Source organism: Bombina bombina, chromosome 3, assembly GCF_027579735.1.
Source record: "Bombina bombina isolate aBomBom1 chromosome 3, aBomBom1.pri, whole genome shotgun sequence".
NCBI lineage: Eukaryota > Metazoa > Chordata > Amphibia > Anura > Bombinatoridae > Bombina > Bombina bombina.
Window position 1 is genome coordinate 1,268,926,488 of NC_069501.1, and position 23,472 is coordinate 1,268,949,959.

General features: G+C 43.2%; 1 protein-coding gene across 1 annotated transcript in view; it reads right to left on the bottom strand.

Moving 5' to 3' along the window:
* Positions 1-8,854: 8,854 nt before the first annotated feature.
* The window catches only part of LOC128652729 (protein sel-1 homolog 3), a 611,474-nt gene continuing 596,856 nt past the window's right edge, over positions 8,855-23,472 (bottom strand). Inside the window, exon 23 of the mRNA XM_053705661.1 lies at positions 8,855-11,357. Within this exon, the coding sequence (XP_053561636.1) occupies positions 11,256-11,357 (102 nt within the window). The 3' untranslated portion in view covers positions 8,855-11,255. The remainder of the gene's footprint in view (positions 11,358-23,472) is intronic.

A 23,472-nucleotide genomic window follows, 5' to 3' on the forward strand; every position in this document is an offset into this window, starting at 1 on the left:
TCCTGCCTGTAGTGTACATTGTCACCTCCAGTGATCAGTTATAGAGAGTGCTGCCTGCAGTGTACATTTTCACCTCCAGTGATCAGTTTTAGAGAGTGCTGCCTGCAGTGTACATTGTCACCTCCAGTGATAAGTTATAAAGAGCCCTGCCTGCAGTGTACATTGTCACCTCCAGTGATCAGTTATAGAGTCCTGCCTGTAGTGTACATTGTCACCTCCAGTGATCAGTTATAGAGAGTGCTGCCTGCAGTGTACATTGTCACCTCCAGTGATCAGTTATAGAGAGCCCTTCCTGAAGTGTACATTGTCACCTCTAGTGATGAGTTATAGAGAGTGCTGCCTGCTGTGTACATTGTCACCTCCAGTGATCAGTTATAGAGAGTGCTGCCTGCTGTGTACATTGTCACCTCCTGTGATCAGTTATAGAGTCCTGTCTACAGTGTACATTGTCACTTCCAGTGATCAGTTATAGAGAGCGCTGCCTGCAGTGTACATTGTCACCTCCAGCGATCAGTTATAGAGTGCTGCCTGCAGTGTACATTATCACCTTTAGTGATCAGTTATATAGTCCTGCCTGCAGTGTACATTGTCACCTTCAGTGATCAGTTATAGAGAGCGCTGCCTGCAGTGTACATTGTCACCTCCAGCGATCAGTTATAGAGAGTCCTGCTTGCAGTGTACATTGTCACCTCCAGTTCTGCCTACAGTGTACATGGTCACCTCTAGTGATCTATTATAGTGAGTCCTGCTTGCAGTGTACATTGTCACCTCCAGTGATCAGTTATAGAGAGCGCTGCCTGAAGTGTACATTGTCACCTCCAGTGATCAGGTATATAGAGGGCTGCCTGCAGTGTACATTGTCACCTCCAGTGATCAATTATAGAGAGTGCTGCCTGCAGTGTGCACTGTCACCTCCACTGATCAATTATAGAGAGTGCTGCCTGCAGTGTACACTGTCACCTCCACTGATCAATTATAGAGAGTGCTGCCTGCAGTGTGCACTGTCACATTCAGTGATCAGGTATAGAGAGCGCTTCCTGCAGTGTACATTGTCACCTCCAGTGATCAGTTATAGAGCCCTGCCTGAAGTGTACATTGTCACCTCCACTGATCAGTTATAGAGAACGCAGCCTGCAGTGTACACTGTCAGCTCCACTTATCAGTTATAGTGAGTGCTGCCTGCAGTGTACATTTTCACCTCCAGTTATCAGTTATAGAGAGCCCTGCCTGCAGTGTACACTGTTACTTCCCCTGATCAATTATAGAGAGTGCTGCCTGCAGTGTACATTGTCACCTCCAGTGATCAATTATAGAGTGCTGCCTGCAGTGTACATTGTCACCTATAGTGATCAGTTATAGAGACCTCTGCCTGCAGTTTACATTGTCACCTCCACTGATCAGTTATAGAGAGCGCTGCCTGCAGTGTACATTGTCACCTCCAGTGATCAATTATAGAGAGTGCTGCCTGCAGTGTACAATGTCACCTATAGTGATCAGTTATAGAGAACCCTGCCTGCAGTGTACACTGTCACCTCTAGTGATCAGTTATAGAGAGCGCTGCCTGCAGTGTACATTGTCACCTCCAGTGATCAGTTATAGATTGTTCTGCCTGCAGTGTACATTATCACCTATAGTGATCAGTTATAGAGAGCGCTGCCTGCAGTGTACATTGTCACCTATAGTGATCAGCTATAGAGAGCGCTGCCTGCAGTGTACATTGTCACCTCCAGTGATCAGTTATAGAGAGTGCTGCCTGCAGTGTACATTGTCACCTCCAGTGATCAGTAATAGAGAGCCCTGCCTGCAGTGTACATTGTCACCTCCACTGATCAGGTATAGAGAGTGCTGCCTGCAGTGTACACTGTCACCTCCACTGATCAGGTATAGAGAGTGCTGCCTGCAGTGTGCATTGTCACCTATAGTGATCAGTTATAGAGAGTGCTGCCTGCAGTGTACATTGTCACCTATAATGATCAGATATAGAGAGTCCTGTCTGCTGTGTACATTGTCACCTCCAGTGATCAGTTATAGAGAGCGCTGCCTGCAGTGTACATTGTCACCTCCAGTGCTGCCTACAGTGTACATGGCACCTCTAGTGATCTATTATAGTGATTCCTGCCTGCAGTGTACAGTGTCACCTCCAGTGATCAGTTATAGAGAGCGCTGCCTGAAGTGTACATTATCACCTCTAGTGATCAGTTATAGAGTCCTGCCTGCAGTGTACATTGTCACCTCCAGTGATCAGTTGTAGAGAGTGCTGCCTGCAGTGTACATTGTCACCTCAAGTGATCTGTTATAGAGAGTGCTGCCTGCAGTGTACATTGTCACCTCCACTTATCAGCTATAGAGAGTGCTGCCTGCAGTGTACACTGTCACCTCCATTGATCAATTATAGAGAGTGCTGCCTGCAGTGTACATTGTCACCTCCAGTGATCAGTTATAGAGTGCTGTCTGCATTGTGAACTGTCACCTCCACTGATCAGTTAAAGAGAGTGCTGCCTGCAGTGTACATTGTCACCTCCAGTGATCAGTTATAGAGAACGCAGCCTGCAGTGTACACTGTCAGCTCCACTTATCAGTTATAGTGAGTGCTGCCTGCAGTGTACATTGCCACCTCCAGTTATCAGTTATAGAGAGCCCTGCCTGCAGTGTACACTGTCACTTCCCCTGATCAATTATAGAGAGTGCTGCCTGCAGTGTGCACTGTCACTTCCAGTGAACAGTTATAGAGAGTGCTGCCTGCAGTGTACATTGTCACCTATAGTGATCAGTTATAGAGAGTGCTGCCTGCAGTGTACATTGTCACCTATAGTGATCAGTTATACAGAGCGCTGCCTGCAGTGTACATTGTCACCTATAGTGATCAGTTATAGAGAGTGCTGCCTGCAGTGTACATTGTCACCTATAGTGATCAGTTATAGAGAGCGCTGCCTGCAGTGTACATTGTCACCTATAGTGATCAGTTATAGAGAGCGCTGCCTGCAGTGTACATTGTCACCTATAGTGATCAGTTATAGAGAGCACTGCCTGTAGTGTACATTGTCACCTCTAGTGATCAGTTATAGAGAGTGCTGCCTGCAGTGTACATTGTCACCTATAGTGATCAGTTATAGAGAGCGCTGCCTGCAGTGTACATTGTCACCTATAGTGATCAGTTATAGAGAGCGCTGCCTGCAGTGTACATTGTCACCTATAGTGATCAGTTATAGAGAGCACTGCCTGTAGTGTACATTGTCACCTCTAGTGATCAGTTATAGAGAGTGCTGCCTGTAGTGTACATTGTCACCTATAGTGATCAGTTATAGAGAGTGCTGCCTGCAGTGTACATTGTCACCTCTAGTGATCAGTTATAGAGAGTGCTGCCTGTAGTGTACATTGTCACCTATAGTGATCAGTTATAGAGAGTGCTGCCTGTAGTGTACATTGTCACCTATAGTGATCAGTTATAGAGAGTGCTGCCTGTAGTGTACATTGTCACCTATAGTGATCAGTTATTGAGAACGCAGCCTGCAGTGTACACTGTCAGCTCCACTTATCAGTTATAGTGAGTGCTGCCTGCAGTGTACATTGTCACCTCTAGTTATCAGTTATAGAGAGCCCTGCCTGTAGTGTACATTGTCACCTATAGTGATCAGTTATAGAGAGTGCTGCCTGCAGTGTACACTGTCACTTCCCCTGATCAATTATAGAGAGTGCTGCCTGCAGTGTGCACTGTCACTTCCAGTGATCAATTATAGAGAGTGCTGCCTGCAGTGTACATTGTCACCTCCAGTGATCAGTTATAGAGACCTCTGCCTGCAGTGTACATTGTCACCTATAGTGATCAGTTATAGAGAGTGCTGCCTGCAGTGTACATTGTCACCTCCACTGATCAGGTATAGAGAGTGCTGCCTGCAGTGTACATTGTCACCTCCAGTTATCAGTTATAGAGAGCCCTGCCTGTAGTGTACATTGTCACCTATAGTGATCAGTTATAGAGAGTGCTGCCTGCAGTGTACACTGTCACTTCCCCTGATCAATTATAGAGAGTGCTGCCTGCAGTGTGCACTGTCACTTCCAGTGATCAATTATAGAGAGTGCTGCCTGCAGTGTACATTGTCACCTCCAGTGATCAGTTATAGAGACCTCTGCCTGCAGTGTACATTGTCACCTATAGTGATCAGTTATAGAGAGTGCTGCCTGCAGTGTACATTGTCACCTCCACTGATCAGGTATAGAGAGTGCTGCCTGCAGTGTACATTGTCACCTATAGTTATCAGTTATAGAGAGCGCTGCCTGCAGTGTACATTGTCACCTATAGTGATCAGTTATAGAGAGCGCTGCCTGCAGTGTACACTGTCACCTATAGTGATCAGTTATAGAGAGCGCTGCCTGCAGTGTACATTGTCACCTATAGTTATCAGTTATAGAGAGCGCTGCCTGCAGTGTACATTGTCACCTATAGTGATCAGTTATAGAGAGTGCTGCCTTTAGTGTACATTGTCACCTCTAGTGATCAGCTATAGAGAGCACTGCCTGCAGTGTACATTGTCACCTCTAGTGATCAGTTATAGAGAGCACTGCCTGCAGTGTACATTGTCACCTCCAGTGATCAGTTGTAGAGAGTGCTGCCTGCAGTGTACATTGTCACCTATAGTGATCAGTTATAGAGAGTGCTGCCTGCAGTGTGCATTGTCACCTATAGTGATCAGTTATAGAGAGTGCTGCCTGCAGTGTACATTGTCACCTATAGTGATCAGTTATAGAGAGCGCTGCCTGCAGTGTACATTGTCACCTCTAGTGATCAGTTATAGAGAGTGCTGCCTGCAGTGTACACTGTCACCTCCATTGATCAATTATAGAGAGTGCTGCCTGCAGTGTACACTGTCACCTCCAGTAATCAGTTATAGAGTGCTGTCTGCATTGTGAACTGTCACCTCCACTGATCCGTTATAGAGAGTGCTGCCTGCAGTGTACATTGTCACCTCCAGTGATCAGTTATAGAGAACGCAGCCTGCAGTGTACACTGTCAGCTCCACTTATCAGTTATAGTGAGTGCTGCCTGCAGTGTACATTGTCACCTCCAGTTATCAGTTATAGAGAGCCCTGCCTGCAGTGTACACTGTCACTTCCCCTGATCAATTATAGAGAGTGCTGCCTGCAGTGTGCACTGTCACTTCCAGTGAACAGTTATAGAGAGTGCTGCCTGCAGTGTGCACTGTCACCTTCAGTGATCAGTTATAGAGAGTGCTGCCTGCAGTGTACATTGTCACCTATAGTGATCAGTTATAGAGAGTGCTGCCTGCAGTGTACATTGTCACCTATAGTGATCAGTTATAGAGAGCGCTGCCTGCAGTGTACATTGTCACCTCCAGTGATCAGTTATAGAGATCGCTGCCTGTAGTGTACATTGTCACCTATAGTGATCAGTTATAGAGAGCGCTGCCTGCAGTGTACATTGTCACCTATAGTGATCAGTTATAGAGAGTGCTGCCTGCAGTGTGCACTGTCACCTTCAGTGATCAGTTATAGAGAGCGCTGCCTGCAGTGTGCATTGTCACCTATAGTGATCAGTTATAGAGAGCGCTGCCTGCAGTGTACATTGTCACCTATAGTGATCAGTTATAGAGAGTGCTGCCTGTAGTGTACATTGTCACCTATAGTGATCAGTTATAGAGAGTGCTGCCTGCAGTGTACATTGTCACCTCTAGTGATCAGTTATAGAGAGTGCTGCCTGTAGTGTACATTGTCACCTATAGTTATCAGTTATAGAGAGCCCTGCCTGCAGTGTACACTGTCACTTCCCCTGATCAATTATAGAGAGTGCTGCCTGCAGTGTGCACTGTCACTTCCAGTGAACAGTTATAGAGAGTGCTGCCTGCAGTGTGCACTGTCACCTTCAGTGATCAGTTATAGAGAGTGCTGCCTGCAGTGTACATTGTCACCTATAGTGATCAGTTATAGAGAGTGCTGCCTGCAGTGTACATTGTCACCTATAGTGATCAGTTATAGAGAGCGCTGCCTGCAGTGTACATTGTCACCTCCAGTGATCAGTTATAGAGATCGCTGCCTGTAGTGTACATTGTCACCTATAGTGATCAGTTATAGAGAGCGCTGCCTGCAGTGTACATTGTCACCTATAGTGATCAGTTATAGAGAGTGCTGCCTGCAGTGTGCACTGTCACCTTCAGTGATCAGTTATAGAGAGCGCTGCCTGCAGTGTGCATTGTCACCTATAGTGATCAGTTATAGAGAGCGCTGCCTGCAGTGTACATTGTCACCTATAGTGATCAGTTATAGAGAGTGCTGCCTGTAGTGTACATTGTCACCTATAGTGATCAGTTATAGAGAGTGCTGCCTGCAGTGTACATTGTCACCTCTAGTGATCAGTTATAGAGAGTGCTGCCTGTAGTGTACATTGTCACCTATAGTGATCAGTTATAGAGAGTGCTGCCTGTAGTGTACATTGTCACCTATAGTGATCAGTTATAGAGAACGCAGCCTGCAGTGTACACTGTCAGCTCCACTTATCAGTTATAGTGAGTGCTGCCTGCAGTGTACATTGTCACCTCCAGTTATCAGTTATAGAGAGCCCTGCCTGTAGTGTACATTGTCACCTATAGTGATCAGTTATAGAGAGTGCTGCCTGCAGTGTACATTGTCACCTCCACTGATCAGGTATAGAGAGTGCTGCCTGCAGTGTACATTGTCACCTATAGTTATCAGTTATAGAGAGCGCTGCCTACAGTGTACATTGTCACCTTCAGTGATCAGTTATAGAGAGCGCTGCCTGCAGTGTACACTGTCACCTATAGTGATCAGTTATAGAGAGCGCTGCCTGCAGTGTACATTGTCACCTATAGTTATCAGTTATAGAGAGTGCTGCCTGCAGTGTACAATGTCACCTATAGTGATCAGTTATAGAGAGCGCTGCCTGCAGTGTACATTGTCACCTATAGTGATCAGTTATAGAGAGCACTGCCTGCAGTGTACATTGTCACCTATAGTTATCAGTTATAGAGAGTGCTGCCTGCAGTGTACATTGTCACCTATAGTGATCAGTTATAGAGAGTGCTGCCTGCAGTGTGCATTGTCACCTATAGTGATCAGTTATAGAGAGCACTGCCTGCAGTGTACATTGTCACCTATAGTGATCAGTTATAGAGAGCACTGCCTGTAGTGTACATTGTCACCTCTAGTGATCAGTTATAGAGAGTGCTGCCTGCAGTGTATACTGTCACCTCTAGTGATCAGTTATAGAGAGTGCTGCCTGCAGTGTGCATTGTCACCTATAGTGATCAGTTATAGAGAGTGCTGCCTGCAGTGTGCATTGTCACCTATAGTGATCAGTTATAGAGAGTGCTGCCTGCAGTGTACATTGTCACCTATAGTGATCAGTTATAGAGAGTGCTGCCTGCAGTGTGCATTGTCACCTATAGTGATCAATTATAGAGTGCTGCCTTTAGTGTACATTGTCACCTATAGTGATCAGTTATAGAGAGCGCTGCCTGTAGTGTACATTGTCACCTCTAGTGATCAGCTATAGAGAGCACTGCCTGCAGTGTACATTGTCACCTCTAGTGATCAGTTATAGAGAGCACTGCCTGCAGTGTACATTGTCACCTATAGTGATCAGTTATAGAGAGCACTGCCTGTAGTGTACATTGTCACCTCTAGTGATCAGCTATAGAGAGCACTGCCTGCAGTGTACATTGTCACCTCTAGTGATCAGTTATAGAGAGCACTGCCTGCAGTGTACATTGTCACCTATAGTTATCAGTTATAGAGAGTGCTGCCTGCAGTGTACATTGTCACCTATAGTGATCAGTTATAGAGAGTGCTGCCTGCAGTGTGCATTGTCACCTATAGTGATCAGTTATAGAGAGTGCTGCCTGCAGTGTACATTGTCACCTCTAGTGATCAGTTATAGAGAGTGCTGCCTGCAGTGTACATTGTCACCTATAGTGATCAGTTATAGAGAGTGCTGCCTGTAGTTTACGTTGTCACCTCTAGTGATCAGTTATAGAGAGTGCTGCCTGTAGTGTACTTTGTCACCTATAGTGATCAGTTATAGAGAGCGTTGCCTGCAGTGTACATTGTCACCTATAGTGATCAGTTATAGAGAGCGCTGCCTGCAGTGTACATTGTCACTTATAGTGATCAGTTATAGAGAGCGCTGCCTGCAGTGTACATTATCACCTATAGTGATCAGTTATAGAGAGTCCTGCCTGCAGTGTACATTGTCACCTCTAGTGATCAGTTATAGAGAGTGCTGCCTGCAGTGTACATTGTCACCTATAGTGATCAGTTATAGAGAGTGCTGCCTGCAGTGTACATTGTCACCTCCACTGATCAGTTATAGAGTCCTGCCTGCAGTGTACATTGTCACCTCTAGTGATCAGTTATAGAGAGTCCTGCCTGTAGTGTACATTGTCACCTCCAGTGATCAGTTATATAGAGTCCTGCCTGTAGTGTACATTGTCACCTATAGTGATCAGTTATAGAGAGTGCTGCCTGTAGTGTACATTGTCACCTATAGTGATCAGTTATATAGAGCGCTGCCTGCAGTGTACGTTGTCACCTCTAGTGATCAGTTATAGAGAGTGCTGCCTGTAGTGTACATTGTCACCTATAGTGATCAGTTATAGAGAGTGCTGCCTGTAGTGTACATTGTCACCTATAGTGATCAGTTATAGAGAGTGCTGCCTGCAGTGTACGTTGTCACCTCTAGTGATAAGTTATAAAGAGCCCTGCCTGCAGTGTACATTGTCACCTCTAGTGATCAGCTATAGAGAGCACTGCCTGCAGTGTACATTGTCACCTCCAGTGTAACTTTCTGTAAACAATAAACAAAGAGGTATTTCAAGAAGAAATATTGATTATTTGAGGAGCTTTATTATTCACCTATAACAAAAATCTTAACATATTTGGAACCAATACAGCAATTTTTATTTTTGTATCAATATTAGATCATAACACTACTGAGACTTTGGCAGTTGATTTGCAAAGATATATATACAAATAATTAAAGTGTTTGCCAATAAGGAGCATCATTGTAATATAAATATAAAACTTGGTAGCTCAGATATTCTGTAAAGAATCAGAAAACAAATACAATTACAGGTAATATGATACAGTGTAAAAAGACTGAGGTATTATTGTAAGTAAAACAGGTAGAATGTCTAAAGCTGAAATGAATAGTGTGTGCTTTCTATGTGTTCCCCATAAGTCAGAAATAATGTTCTGTTTTACTGATATATGTCATTGGTCCAGGCCTGTGGAGGTGAACCGCCCAGGGACCAGCGCTTTGGGGGCCCGCACTTTCAGGGGTGTAAGATATACTGTTATTCTTTATATAGGTAACACTAAATTCTGGGACAGGGGTGGGTTATATAGGGGCAGGGCATACAGGGGGAAAGGGGAACGGAATAAGAGCGCTGAACTGTGGGCCCTACAATTTTCTCTTGCCTAGGGCCCCGCAAATGCTAAGGACGGCCCTGCTGACCACCTGGTACTGTTAGAATGTTTTACTTGATAGACTGAGATTCTCTTTTTTTTATAAATGTCTTTAGTGTAAAGACGATATATCAAACGTAATATTTATGGTGATTGTGACGAGCATTCATGTATATAAATATTATTTATGTTAATATTCATTTGTTAATATCTTGTTACTAATGATTATGAGCAAATAACATTTGTGGGAAATAAAGAGGGTCTATCCCAATAATTTAGAAAAATGGATCTAATATTTTTTTAACACAATTAAAAGTCTATGAGGATTTATGCAGATGAATCATTTGCTGGGCTTTTCTAAAGGATTTTGAATAACAGGAAGGAATTAAAGGGACATAATACCCATATTGTAAATCCCTTGAAAGTGATGCAGCATAACTGTAAAAAGCTGACAAGAAAATATCACATGAACATCTCTATGTAAAAAATGAAGACATTTTACCTTACAGTTTCTTCAGATCACCTGAGTAAGTGCTCTGTGAGCATTTTTACTTAAGCTACTGTCCAGCTGCAAGTTGGGGAAATAACAGTAGCCAATCAGCATCAGCAGTGCTGAGTTCATGCATTGCTTTACTGTGATCTCATGGGATTTCACAGTAAACTTCCTTAAACTGAATAGGGAAACAACCAGTCTGTGCTGCATATGCCAGATGCACACTCCCTTGCAAGTCCTGGAACTAACATCCTGATTGGCTGCTTAAAGTCTCTTTACAACGGGATGTGGCTATTGAGGAAATTGTGAGATAAAATATCTTCATTCTTTACATAGAGATGTTCAAATGATATTTTCTAGTCAGCTTTCAAATACTTCAGCATTTAGGTATCATGTCCGAAGGAAATAAAAAAGAAGAAAGGAAGGAAAGAAAATAAAGAAGAAATGAAGGAAGAAGAAAAAGAGAAGACAGTGAATTGGATGTGACAAATGATATCACATTGTTGTGCAAGTTCATGTTCAGAAACGTAACTGGCAAAATAATGCTGCACATTTTTCTTCAAAGAGCATTTAAGTGTAAAAATAAAATTTTATTTTCAAGATCATTCTTTTAAAATGTGTTTTTAACTCCTACAAAAGTGGAACGACACAGGGGTGTTTCAGTGTCTTTGTGTTAAACATACAGCCAGCTGACATTCGTATGCACTAATCACCATGCGCATTCTCATGATCACTGGTATGGGGAATTCTGGGAGCAGGACTTGACCATGCGTTCTACCTCTTTGTAGATGTGACAGAACAGAATTTGTTTAAAAAGAAAATGCTCAAACAAAAGAGAACATGTCATTAACTAGTAAAGTGCAATAATATTATTTTCATGTAGAAAACAGAATCCCCAGACGTATAGTTCAGGTCCTGTACCCAACACATGAGATGGGATCATTCATGAACAGAAGCTGCATCAGCAGAGGCACAGTGGTTATATTGTCCGATCAGTGATGTAGTAGTATTTAGGTTCTCCTGATTATTTATCCTTTATTAGACATTAGGCAATAGGTACTGTTCACCATAGCTCCATCCTCAAAATGTCCTCATCATGTTTAGCTAGTCAGTCGCTGGAGTCTGGGATTGTCGGTATCTGTTTGGCAGTGATAGTTAGTGAAGGACATTTAGGAAATCACAGCTTCCTGTGTCTTGTGGTTCCCGTTATATTGTATACAAGAGCACAAAGGCACACACATTGCCTTTGTGATAATGTCTGTAACAGCTGGTTTAAGGCACATTTTAGTCACCATTATTGCACATACTGGCCCTGGTAGCTAATACATCACACAGATTGATGAAGGTTGAGGGCTCCGTTCGTTAATCGTCCTAAAATAGTCATCAGGCTGAGTGCGGTGACAATGGCAATAGCAATGGCACTGGAACACTGTAAAACAATGAGAACAATGAGCTCTGACAGAAGCAAGTACAAGAAATTAGGTAAAGACATCATTCCTAGGAAGCTTTCAGCTTATTTTGGGTTCACGGATCATCATAAAGATTTGACCAAAAGTTTCATATTGACAATACCAGCCCAATTATATATATATAAGCATTTGTACAGTATATATTAACATTATTATTATTATTGGTGCATATTTTCATTTGTGCAGTCTCTGAAAAAAAATGCTGTAGAGAAAACAAACACAATATATATTATTTAACTCTATTGCAATTTCAACATCAACCTCTATATTTAGAGGGCCATGTGGCAACCACATGATATCTAAAAGGTCATGTGACAAACACAAAATATCTAGAGGGTCATCTGACCATCATTGACATCAACATGATATGTAGAAGGTCATGTGACAACCACATCATATCTAGAGGGTCACATGAGAGCCACATGACATCTAGTGGGTCACCTGACAACCACATGATATCTAGAGGGTCACATGACAAACATGATAGCTAGAGCGTCACATGGCAATCACATGAAATCTAGAGGACACATGACAAACACATGACATCTAGAGGGTCACATGACAACCACCTGACATCTAGAGAGAGAGAGTTCTGTCCTGGGTATACTTCTCTCTCTGTTTCATAATTAAGGGACAGTAAAGACAAAATGAAATGTTCATGATAGAGCATGTCATTTTAACAACTTTCTAATTTACTTCTAGTACCTAATTTACTTCCTTCTCTTGGTATCCTTTGTTGAATAGTAAATCTAGGTAGGCTGATAGCTCAGGAGCATGCACGTGTCTTTTAAAATTCTTATTCAGCAGTGTTATAAATTGTTGCAATCACTGCTGCTATGCTAACTAACACGTGCACGCGTCTGAGCTCCTACCTGCCTAAGTAGATTTACTTTTTAACAAAGAACATCAAAAGTGCATAAGCAAATTTGAAAATTGAAAGTTATTTAAAACTGGATATTCTATCTACATATTGAGGGCTAGATTATAAGTGGCGCACTAACTGTTGCACGTGAGCGATATTGGCTTTGAAAATAGTGCTCAAATTACAATCTGAAAGTAAATGCGATTGCAAGAGCAAAATCCCATTTTACGCTTGTCGGGTTAGCGCAGCTGAAACCCTTGCGTAAAGGATAGTGCGTAAAACAAAAGTTGCACTAAACACAACATAAATACATTTAAAACTACAGTTACACTCATATAAACCACTAACTGCTAAAAAATAAACTTTATGCTTACCTGATACATTTATTTCTTTCTGGATATGGTGAGTCCAAGGCTTCATCAATCACTGTTGGGAATATCACTCCTGGCCATCAGAAGGAGGCAAAGAGTACCACAGTCAAACTGTTAAGTATCACCACCCCACAATCCCCACTCATTCGACCGAAAGGAAATGGAGAAAAAAGGAAGTAACACAAGGTGTAAAAGGTGCCTGAGGTTTTAGTAAAAAATAACTATCTTGAAATAAAGGGCGGGCCGTGGACTCACCATATCCGTAAATAACATAATTTATGTAAGAACTTACCTGATAAATTCATTTCGTTCATAATGGCAAGAGTCCATGAGCTAGTGACATACGGGATATACATTCCTACCAGGAGGGGGCAAAGTTTCCCAAACCTCAAAATGCCTATAAATACACCCCTCACCTCACTCACACCTTAGTTTAACGTATAGACAAGTAGTGAGATGTAAAAAGGAGTACAAAAGCAAACAAAAAGAGGAACTGGAAAAAAATGTTTTTTTTTTTTTTTTTTTTTTTAATATTTTTATTGAGATTCAATTGAAGGCAATGAAGTCAATGAAGTCTGTTCAGAAAAATGTTTTCCATACATACAATCTCAAATAAATAACAGATGGATACATTACATAAAGTAAACTAAACATGTTTATGCATTATTAATATTGAACAAGCTTTGTGCCAGGTAACATGTACGCCCTCAAAATGTTCTATGAGGCCACTCTTGGACCTCTCAATACGATGTTGTGACGTTACAGAGGGCATGCATGGACAAAGGGAGGCCACTCTTGGACCTCTCAATACGACGTTGTGACGTTACAGAGGGCATGCATGGACAAAGGGAGGCCACTCTTGGACCTCTCAATACGATGTTGTGACGTTACAGAGGGCATGCATGGACAAAGGGAGGCCACTCTTGGACCTCTCAATACGACGTTGTGACGTTACAGAGGGCATGCATGGACAAAGGGAGGCCACTCTTGGACCTCTCAATACGACGTTGTGACGTTACAGAGGGCATGCATGGACAAAGGGAGGCCACTCTTGGACCTTTCAATACGACGTTGTGACCTTACTGAGGGCATGCATGGACAAAGGGAGGCCACTCTTGGACCTCTCAATACGATGTTGTGACGTTACAGAGGGCATGCATGGACAAAGGGAGGCCACTCTTGGACCTCTCAATACGACGTTGTGACGTTACAGAGGGCATGCATGGACAAAGGGAGGCCACTCTTGGACCTCTCAATACGACGTTGTGATGTTACAGAGGGCATGCATGGACAAAGGGAGGCCACTCTTGGACCTCTCAATACGACGTTGTGACGTTACAGAGGGCATGCATGGACAAAGGGAGGCCAGTCTTGGACCTCTCAATACGACGTTGTGACGTTACAGAGGGCATACATGGACAAAGGGAGGCCACTCTTGGACCTCTCAATACGACGTTGTGACGTTAGAGAGGGCATACATGGACAAAGGGAGGCCACTCTTGGACCTCTCAATACAACGTTGTGACATTACAGAGGGCATGCATGGACAAAGGGAGGCCACTCTTGGACCTCTCAATACGACGTTGTGACGTTACAGAGGGCATGCATGGACAAAGGGAGGCCACTCTTAGACCTCTCAATACGACGTTGTGACGTTACAGAGGGCATGCATGGACAAAGGGAGGCCACTCTTGGACTTCTCAATACGAGGTTGCGACGTTACAGAGGGCATACATGGACAAAGGGAGGCCACTCTTGGACCTCTCAAAACAACGTTGTGACGTTACAGAGGGCATGCATGGACAAAGGGAGGCCACTCTTGGACCTCACAATACGACGTTGTGACGTTACAGAGGGCATGCATGGACAAAGGGAGGCCACTCTTGGACCTCTCAATACGACGTTGTGACATTACAGAGGGCATGCATGGACAAAGGGAGGCCACTCTTGGACCTCATAATACGACGTTGTGACGTTACAGAGGGCATGCATGGACAAAGGGAGGCCACTCTTGGACCTCTCAATACAACGTTGTGACATTACAGAGGGCATGCATGGACAAAGGGAGGCCACTCTTGGACCTCTCAATACGACGTTGTGACGTTACAGAGGGCATGCATGGACAAAGGGAGGCCACTCTTGGACCTCTCAATACGACGTTGTGACATTACAGAGGGCATGCATGGACAAAGGGAGGCCACTCTTGGACCTCTCAATACGACATTGTGACGTTACAGAGGGCATGCATGGACAAGGGAGGCCACTCTTGGACCTCTCAATACGACGTTGTGACGTTACAGAGGGCATGCATGGACAAAGGGAGGCCACTCTTGGACCTCTCAATACGAGGTTGTGACGTTACAGAGGGCATGCATGGACAAAGGGAGGCCACTCTTGGACCTCTCAATACGAGGTTGTGACATTACAGAGGGCATGCATGGACAAAGGGAGGCCACTCTTGGACCTCTCAATACGAGGTTGTGACGTTACAGAGGGCATGCATGGACAAAGGGAGGCCACTCTTGGACCTCTCAATACGACGTTGTGACGTTACAGAGGGCATGCATGGACAAAGGGAGGCCACTCTTGGACCTCTCAATACGAGGTTGTGACGTTACAGAGGGCATGCATGGACAAAGGGAGGCCACTCTTGGACCTCTCAATACGAGGTTGTGACGTTGCAGAGGGCATGCATGGAGAAAGGGAGGAGACTCTTGGACCGCACACTGTGAATCTCAGTTTTTCTTTTTTTTTTTTAGTGAGTCCATAACATAGAAAGTGATAGTGAAATTGGAGCAATTAACACACTGCTCTTTAGTAAATATAGAAAATGAAAAACGTTCTATTACAAACATAATTATGTATATATAATATTCAGTTAAATACTATGAACAAAACAGGAAGAATATTATAACCTGAAAATGAGTAAAACTCCCATGTCTAAATGAAGCCACTTTTGGACTCCTACCAACATTAATAACATACAAAAGGGGGATATATTTTAAACTGTTCCGGCCTCTTTTGGGCCTTATACATTTTCCAGACCAGATAGAGGGCGACCGCATGAGTATTGGGACCACAGGGAATAGTAAGAGGATAGGCGGTCATATACAACTAGGGAGCACTAGAATCCCAACCCATAACACTGGGAACCAATTTCTACCTGTATCCAGAGTTAATTATCCCCTCCTAATAGGATAGTAGGATGGCCCAAAAATTATGTTCAGCAGCGGCGAGTGCCAAAATGCACTTTCTAAGGCGAAGAGCCATCAGGGCAGGTTGGGCATAACCAAAAGGGGGCATGGATTAGTGAGTTGATCTTGGCAGCCTATGGCAACATATAGGGCAGAGCAATTAATATAGTTAATCATTGCATAGAGCTAAGATTCTAGCATATTTGTAAGGGTAAGTAATTGGATGTGATATGTAATACAACTAATTATCTGAAGTGCTGGGCCGATATAATGCTGCTTTTCATTATGAGTAATACTCCCTCCGTTGCAAAACAGAAGAATAAAATAAGAACTCAATACAACTAAGGATAAAACAAATGTAATGCACCACATCGTCTCGGCCGCTGACGATGCAGTAGCAGTGAAAATTTAGCACAGTAGGCTAGTAAGGGGGGAAAAGTCTATTCAATGAAGGAGCAAGCATGGCTCTATGAAAAGCAGAGTAGTGCAAGTGGCCCAGAAAGTGAGTGCTATATGAATCATATATATATATATATATATATATATATATATATATATATATATATATATATATATATATATATATATATATATATATATATATACACACAGAAAACTTAGGGGAAAAAACTGTGGTGGGGGTCAGTGTGTGTTCAGGTAATATACATACCATTAATATATATATCGCTAACAGCAGTAGTCACTAGAATGCATTCTTATGGAGATAGCATGTCTGACAAGTAAAAATAGTGATCGACATCTGTATTTACGTAATAGTCAGATAAGGGTTACATTCAATCTTAGTGTATATGTTTTCATAACCCATTTCTGCTGAGAAATTAAATCCAAATAATAATTACGTTTTCTTAAAAAATTTCAAAAAACTCAAAACATAGGCAAAAGAATCAAACTGAGACAGCTGCCTGAAGAACTTTTCTACCAAAGACTGCTTCAGAAGAAGCAAATACATCAAAATGGTAAAATTTTGTAAATGTATGCAAAGAAGACCAAGTTGCTGCTTTACAAATCTGATCAACTGAAGCTTCATTCTCAAAAGCCCAAGAAGTGGCAACTGATCTAGTAGAATGAGCTGTAATTCTCTGAGGTAGAGACTGCCCAGCCTCCAAATAAGCTTTGTGAATCAAAAGTTTCAACCAAGATGCCAAAGAAATGGCAGAGGCTTTCTGACCTTTCCTGGAACCAGAGAAAATAACAAATAGACTAGAAGTCTTTGAGAAATCCTTAGTAGCCTCAACATAGTATTTCAAAGCTCTTACCACATCCAAAGAATGTAGAGATCTTTCAAGAGAATTCTTAGGATTAGGACACAAGGAAGGAAATAACAATTTCCCTATTAATGTTGTTAGAATTCACAACTTTAGGCAGAAATTTAAAAGAAGTCTGGAATACAGCTTTATTTTGATGGAAAATCAGATAAGCAGACTCACAAGAGAGCTGACAACTCAGAAACTCTTCTAGCAGAAGAGATAGCCAAAAGAAATAACACTTTCCAAGAAAGTAGTTTAATATCCAAAGAATTCATAGGCTCAAAAGGAGGAGCCTGCAAAATCCTTAAGACCAAATTGAGACTCTAAGGAGGAGAAATAGACTTAACAACAGGTTTGATACGAACCAAAGCCTGAACAAAACAGTGAATATAAGGATGTTTAGCAATCTTTCTATGAAATAAGACAGAGATTTGTCCCTTCAAAGTAAGTATTTGCAGAAAAACCCTTATCCAAACCATCCTGAAGAAACTGTAAAATCCTAGGAATTCTAAAAGAATGCCAAGAAAATTTATGAGAGGAGCACCATGAAAACAGAATTTATGTTTACCTGATAAATTGCTTTCTCCAACGGTGTGTCCGGTCCACGGCGTCATCCTTACTTGTGGGATATTCTCTTCCCCAACAGGAAATGGCAAAGAGCCCAGCAAAGCTGGTCACATGATCCCTCCTAGGCTCCGCCTACCCCAGTCATTCGACCGACGTTAAGGAGGAATATTTGCATAGGAAAAACCATATGATACCGTGGTGACTGTAGTTAAAGAAAATAAATTATCAGACCTGATTAAAAAACCAGGGCGGGCCGTGGACCGGACACACCGTTGGAGAAAGCAATTTATCAGGTAAACATAAATTCTGTTTTCTCCAACATAGGTGTGTCCGGTCCACGGCGTCATCCTTACTTGTGGGAACCAATACCAAAGCTTTAGGACACGGATGAAGGGAGGGAGCAAATCAGGTCACCTAAATGGAAGGCACCACGGCTTGCAAAACCTTTCTCCCAAAAAATAGCCTCAGAAGAAGCAAAAGTATCAAACTTGTAAAATTTGGTAAAAGAGTGCAGTGAAGACCAAGTCGCTGCCCTACATATCTGATCAACAGAAGCCTCGTTCTTGAAGGCCCATGTGGAAGCCACAGCCCTAGTGGAATGAGCTGTGATTCTTTCAGGAGGCTGCCGTCCGGCAGTCTCGTAAGCCAATCTGATGATGCTTTTAATCCAAAAAGAGAGAGAGGTAGAAGTTGCTTTTTGACCTCTCCTGTTACCAGAATAAACAACAAACAAGGAAAATGTTTGTCTAAAATCCTTTGTAGCATCTAAATAGAATTTTAGAGCGCGAACAACATCCAAATTGTGCAACAAACGTTCCTTCTTCGAAACTGGTTTCGGACACAAGAAGGCACGACTATCTCCTGGTTAATGTGTTTGTTAGAAACAACCTTTGGAAGAAAACCAGGTTTAGTACGTAAAACCACCTTATCTGCATGGAACACCAGATAAGGAGGAGAACACTGCAGAGCAGATAATTCTGAAACTCTTCTAGCGGAAGAAATTGCAGCCAAAAACAAAACTTTCCAAGATAATAACTTAATATCAACGGAATGTAAGGGTTCAAACGGAACCCCCTGAAGAACTGAAAGAACTAAGTTGAGACTCCAAGGAGGAGTCAAAGGTTTGTAAACAGGCTTGATTCTAACCAGAGCCTGAACAAAGGCTTGAACATCTGGCACAGCTGCCAGCTCTTTGTGAAGTAACACAGACAAGGCAGAAATCTGTCCCTTCAAGGAACTTGCAGATAATCCTTTCTCCAATCCTTCTTGAAGAAAGGATAGAATCCTAGGAATCTTTACCTTGTCCCAAGGGAATCCTTTAGATTCACACCAACAGATATATTTTTTCCATATTTTGTGGTAAATTTTTCTAGTTACAGGCTTTCTGGCCTGAACAAGAGTATCAATCTGAGAACCCTCGCTTTGATAAGATCAAGCGTTCAATCTCCAAGCAGTCAGCTGGAGTAGGACCAGATTCGGATGTTCGAACGGACCTTGAACAAGAAGGTCTCGTCTCAAAGGTAGCTTCCATGGTGGAGCCGATGACATATTCACCAGATCTGCATACCAAGTCCTGCGTGGCCACGCAGGAGCTATCAAGATCACCGACGCCCTCTCCTGATTGATCCTGGCTACCAGCCTGGGGATGAGAGGAAACGGCGGGAATACATAAGCTAGTTTGAAGGTCCAAGGTGCTACTAGTGCATCTACTAGAGTCGCCTTGGGATCCCTGGATCTGGACCCGTAGCAAGGAACCTTGAAGTTCTGACGAGAGGCCATCAGATCCATGTCTGGAATGCCCCACAGTTGAGTGATTTGGGCAAAGATTTCCGGATGGAGTTCCCACTCCCCCGGATGCAATGTCTGACGACTCAGAAAATCCGCTTCCCAATTTTCCACTCCTGGGATGTGGATTGCAGACAGGTGGCAGGAGCGAGTCTCCGCCCATTGAATGATTTTGGTCACTTCTTCCATCGCCAGGGAACTCCTTGTTCCCCCCTGATGGTTGATGTACGCAACAGTCGTCATGTTGTCTGATTGAAAACGTATGAACTTGGCCCTCGCTAGCTGAGGCCAAGCCTTGAGAGCATTGAATATCGCTCTCAGTTCCAGAATATTTATCGGTAGAAGAGATTCTTCCCGAGACCAAAGACCCTGAGCTTTCAGGGATCCCCAGACCGCGCCCCAGCCCATCAGACTGGCGTCGGTCGTGACAATGACCCACTCTGGTCTGCGGGAGGTCACCCCTTGTGACAGGTTGTCCAGGGACAGCCACCAACGGAGTGAGTCTCTGGTCCTCTGATTTACTTGTATCTTCGGAGACAAGTCTGTATAGTCCCCATTCCACTGACTGAGCATACACAGTTGTAATGGTCTTAGATGAATGCGCGCAAAAGGAACTATGTCCATTGCCGCTACCATCAAACCTATCACTTCCATGCACTGCGCTATGGAAGGAAGAGGAACGGAATGAAGTATCCGACAAGAGTTTAGAAGTTTTGTTTTTCTGGTCTCTGTCAGAAAAATCCTCATTTCTAAGGAGTCTATTATTGTTCCCAAGAAGGGAACTCTTGTCGACGGAGATAGAGAACTCTTTTCCACGTTCACTTTCCATCCGTGAGATCTGAGAAAGGCCAGGACTATGTCCGTGTGAGCCTTTGCTTGAGGAAGGGACGACGCTTGAATCAGAATGTCGTCCAAGTAAGGTACTACAGCAATGCCCCTTGGTCTTAGCACCGCCAGAAGGGACCCTAGTACCTTTGTGAAAATCCTTGGAGCAGTGGCTAATCCGAAAGGAAGCGCCACGAACTGGTAATGCTTGTCCAGGAATGCGAACCTTAGGAACCGATGATGTTCCTTGTGGACAGGAATATGTAGATACGCATCCTTTAAATCCACCGTGGTCAAGAATTGACCTTCCTGGATGGAAGGATAGTTCGAATGGTTTCCATTTTGGACGATGGAACCTTGAGAAACTTGTTTAGGATCTTGAGATCTAAGATTGGTCTGAACGTTCCCTCTTTTTTGGGAACTACGAACAGATTGGAGTAGAACCCCATCCCTCGTTCTTTTAATGGAACAGGATGAATCACTTCCAGAAGATAACCTTGGGAGACTATTTCTAGCGCCCAAGGATCCAGAACATCTCTTGCCCAAGCCTGAGTGAAGAGAGAGAGTCTGCCCCCCACCAAATCCGGTCCCGGATCGGGGACCCGCATCTCATGCTGTCTTGGGAGCAGTGGCAGGTTTCTTGGCCTGCTTTCCTTTGTTCCAGCCTTGCATTGGTCTCCAGGCTGGATTGGCTTGAGAAGTATTACCCTCCTGCTTAGAGGACGTAGCACTTGGGGCTGGTCCGTTTCTGCGAAAGGGACGAAAATTAGGTTTATTTTTGGCCTTGAAAGACCTATTCTGAGGAAGGGCGTGGCCCTTGCCCCCAGTGATATCAGAGATAATCTCTTTCAAGTCAGGGCCAAACAGTGTTTTCCCCTTGAAAGGAATGTCAAACAATTTGTTCTTGGAAGACGCATCCGCTGACCAAGATTTTAACCAAAGCGCTCTGCGCGCCACAACAGCAAACCCAGAATTTTTCGCCGCTAACCTAGCCAATTGCAAGGTGGCGTCTAGGGTGAAAGAATTAGCCAATTTAAGAGCACGAATTCTGTCCATAATCTCCTCATAAGAAGAAGAATTACTAATAATCGCCTTTTCTAGCTCATCGAACCAGAAACACGCGGCTGTAGTGACAGGGACAATGCATGCAATTGGTTGTAGAAGGTAACCTTGCTGAACAAACATCTTTTTTAGCAAACCTTCTAATGTTTTATCCATAGGATCTTGGAAAGCACAACTATCTTCTATGGGTATAGTGGAGCGCTTGTTTAGAGTAGAAACCGCCCCCTCGACCTTGGGGACTGTCTGCCATAAGTCCTTTCTAGGGTCGACTAAAACAATTTTTTAAATATGGGGGGAGGTACGAAAGGTACACCGGGCCTGTCCCATTCTTTATTAACAATGTACGCCACCCGCTTGAGTATAGGAAAAGCTTCGGGGGGCCCCGGGGCCTCTAGGAACTTGTCCATTTTACATAGTGTTTCTGGAATGACCAGATAATCACAATCATCCAAATTGGATAACACCTCCTTAAGCAGAGCGCGGAGATGTTCCAACTTAAATTTAAAAGTAATCACATCAGGTTCAGCTTGTTGAGAAATTTTTCCTGAAATTTCTCCCTCAGACAAAACCTCCCTGGCCCCCTCAGACTGGTGTAGGGGCCCTTCAGAAACAATATCATCAGCGGCCTCATGCTCTTCAGTATTTTCTAAAAGTGGGCATATTGGCTAAAATGTTCTTGATAGAATTATCCATTACAGCCGTTAATTGTTGCATAGTAAGGAGTATTGGCGCGCTAGATGTACTAGGGGCCTCCTGTATGGGCAAAACTGGTGTAGACGAAGGAGGGGATGATGCAGTACCATGCTTACTCCCCTCACTTGAGGAATCATCTTGGGCATCATTTTTACTAAATTTATTATGACATAAATCACATCTATTTAAATAAAAAGGAACCTTGGCTTCCCCACAGTCAGAACACAATCTATCTGGTAGTTCAGACATGTTAAACAGGCATAAACTTGATAACAAAGCACAAAAAACGTTTTAAAATAAAACCGTTACTGTCACTTTAAATTTTAAACTGAACACACTTTATTACTGCAATTGCGAAAAAGTATGAAGGAATTGTTCAAAATTCACCAAAATTTCACCACAGTGTCTTAAAGCCTTAAAAGTATTGCACACCAAATTTGGAAGCTTTAACCCTTAAAATAACGGAACCGGAGCCGTTTTTATATTTAACCCCTTTACAGTCCCTGGAATCTGCTTTGCTGAGACCCAACCAAGCCCAAAGGGGAATACGATACCAAATAATGCCTTCAAAAAGACTTTTCTATGTATCAGAGCTCCACACACATGCAGCTGCATGTCATGCTGTTCTCAAAAACAAGTGCGCCATACCGGCGCGAAAATGAGGCTCTGACTATGATTAGGGAAAGCCCCAATAGAATAAAGTGTCTAAAACAGTGCCTGCCGATATTATTTTACAAAAAATACCCAGATTAAATGATTCCTCAAGGCTAAATATGTGTAAATATGATCGATTTAGCCCAGAAAATGTCTACAGTCTTAATAAGCCCTTGTGAAGCCCTTATTTACTGTGTGAATAAAAATGGCTTACCGGATCCCATAGGGAAAATGACAGCTTCCAGCATTACATCGTCTTGTTAGAATGTGTCATACCTCAAGCAGCAAAAGACTGCTCACTGTTCCCCCAACTGAAGTTAATTCCTCTCAACAGTCCTGTGTGGAACAGCCATGGATTTTAGTAACGGTTGCTAAAATCATTTTCCTCATACAAACAGAAATCTTCATCTCTTTTCTGTTTCAGAGTAAATAGTACATACCAGCACTATTTTAAAATAACAAACTCTTGATTGAATAATAAAAACTACAGTTAAACACTAAAAAACTCTAAGCCATCTCCGTGGAGATGTTGCCTGTACAACGGCAAAGAGAATGACTGGGGTAGGCGGAGCCTAGGAGGGATCATGTGACCAGCTTTGCTGGGCTCTTTGCCATTTCCTGTTGGGGAAGAGAATATCCCACAAGTAAGGATGACGCCGTGGACCGGACACACCTATGTTGGAGAAATATAGGTTTTCCAAACCTGATAATAAATCTCCCTTGAAACAGACTTATGAGCCTGTAACATAGTGCTAATCATTGAGTCAGAGAAACTATGACTAAGAACTAAGCGT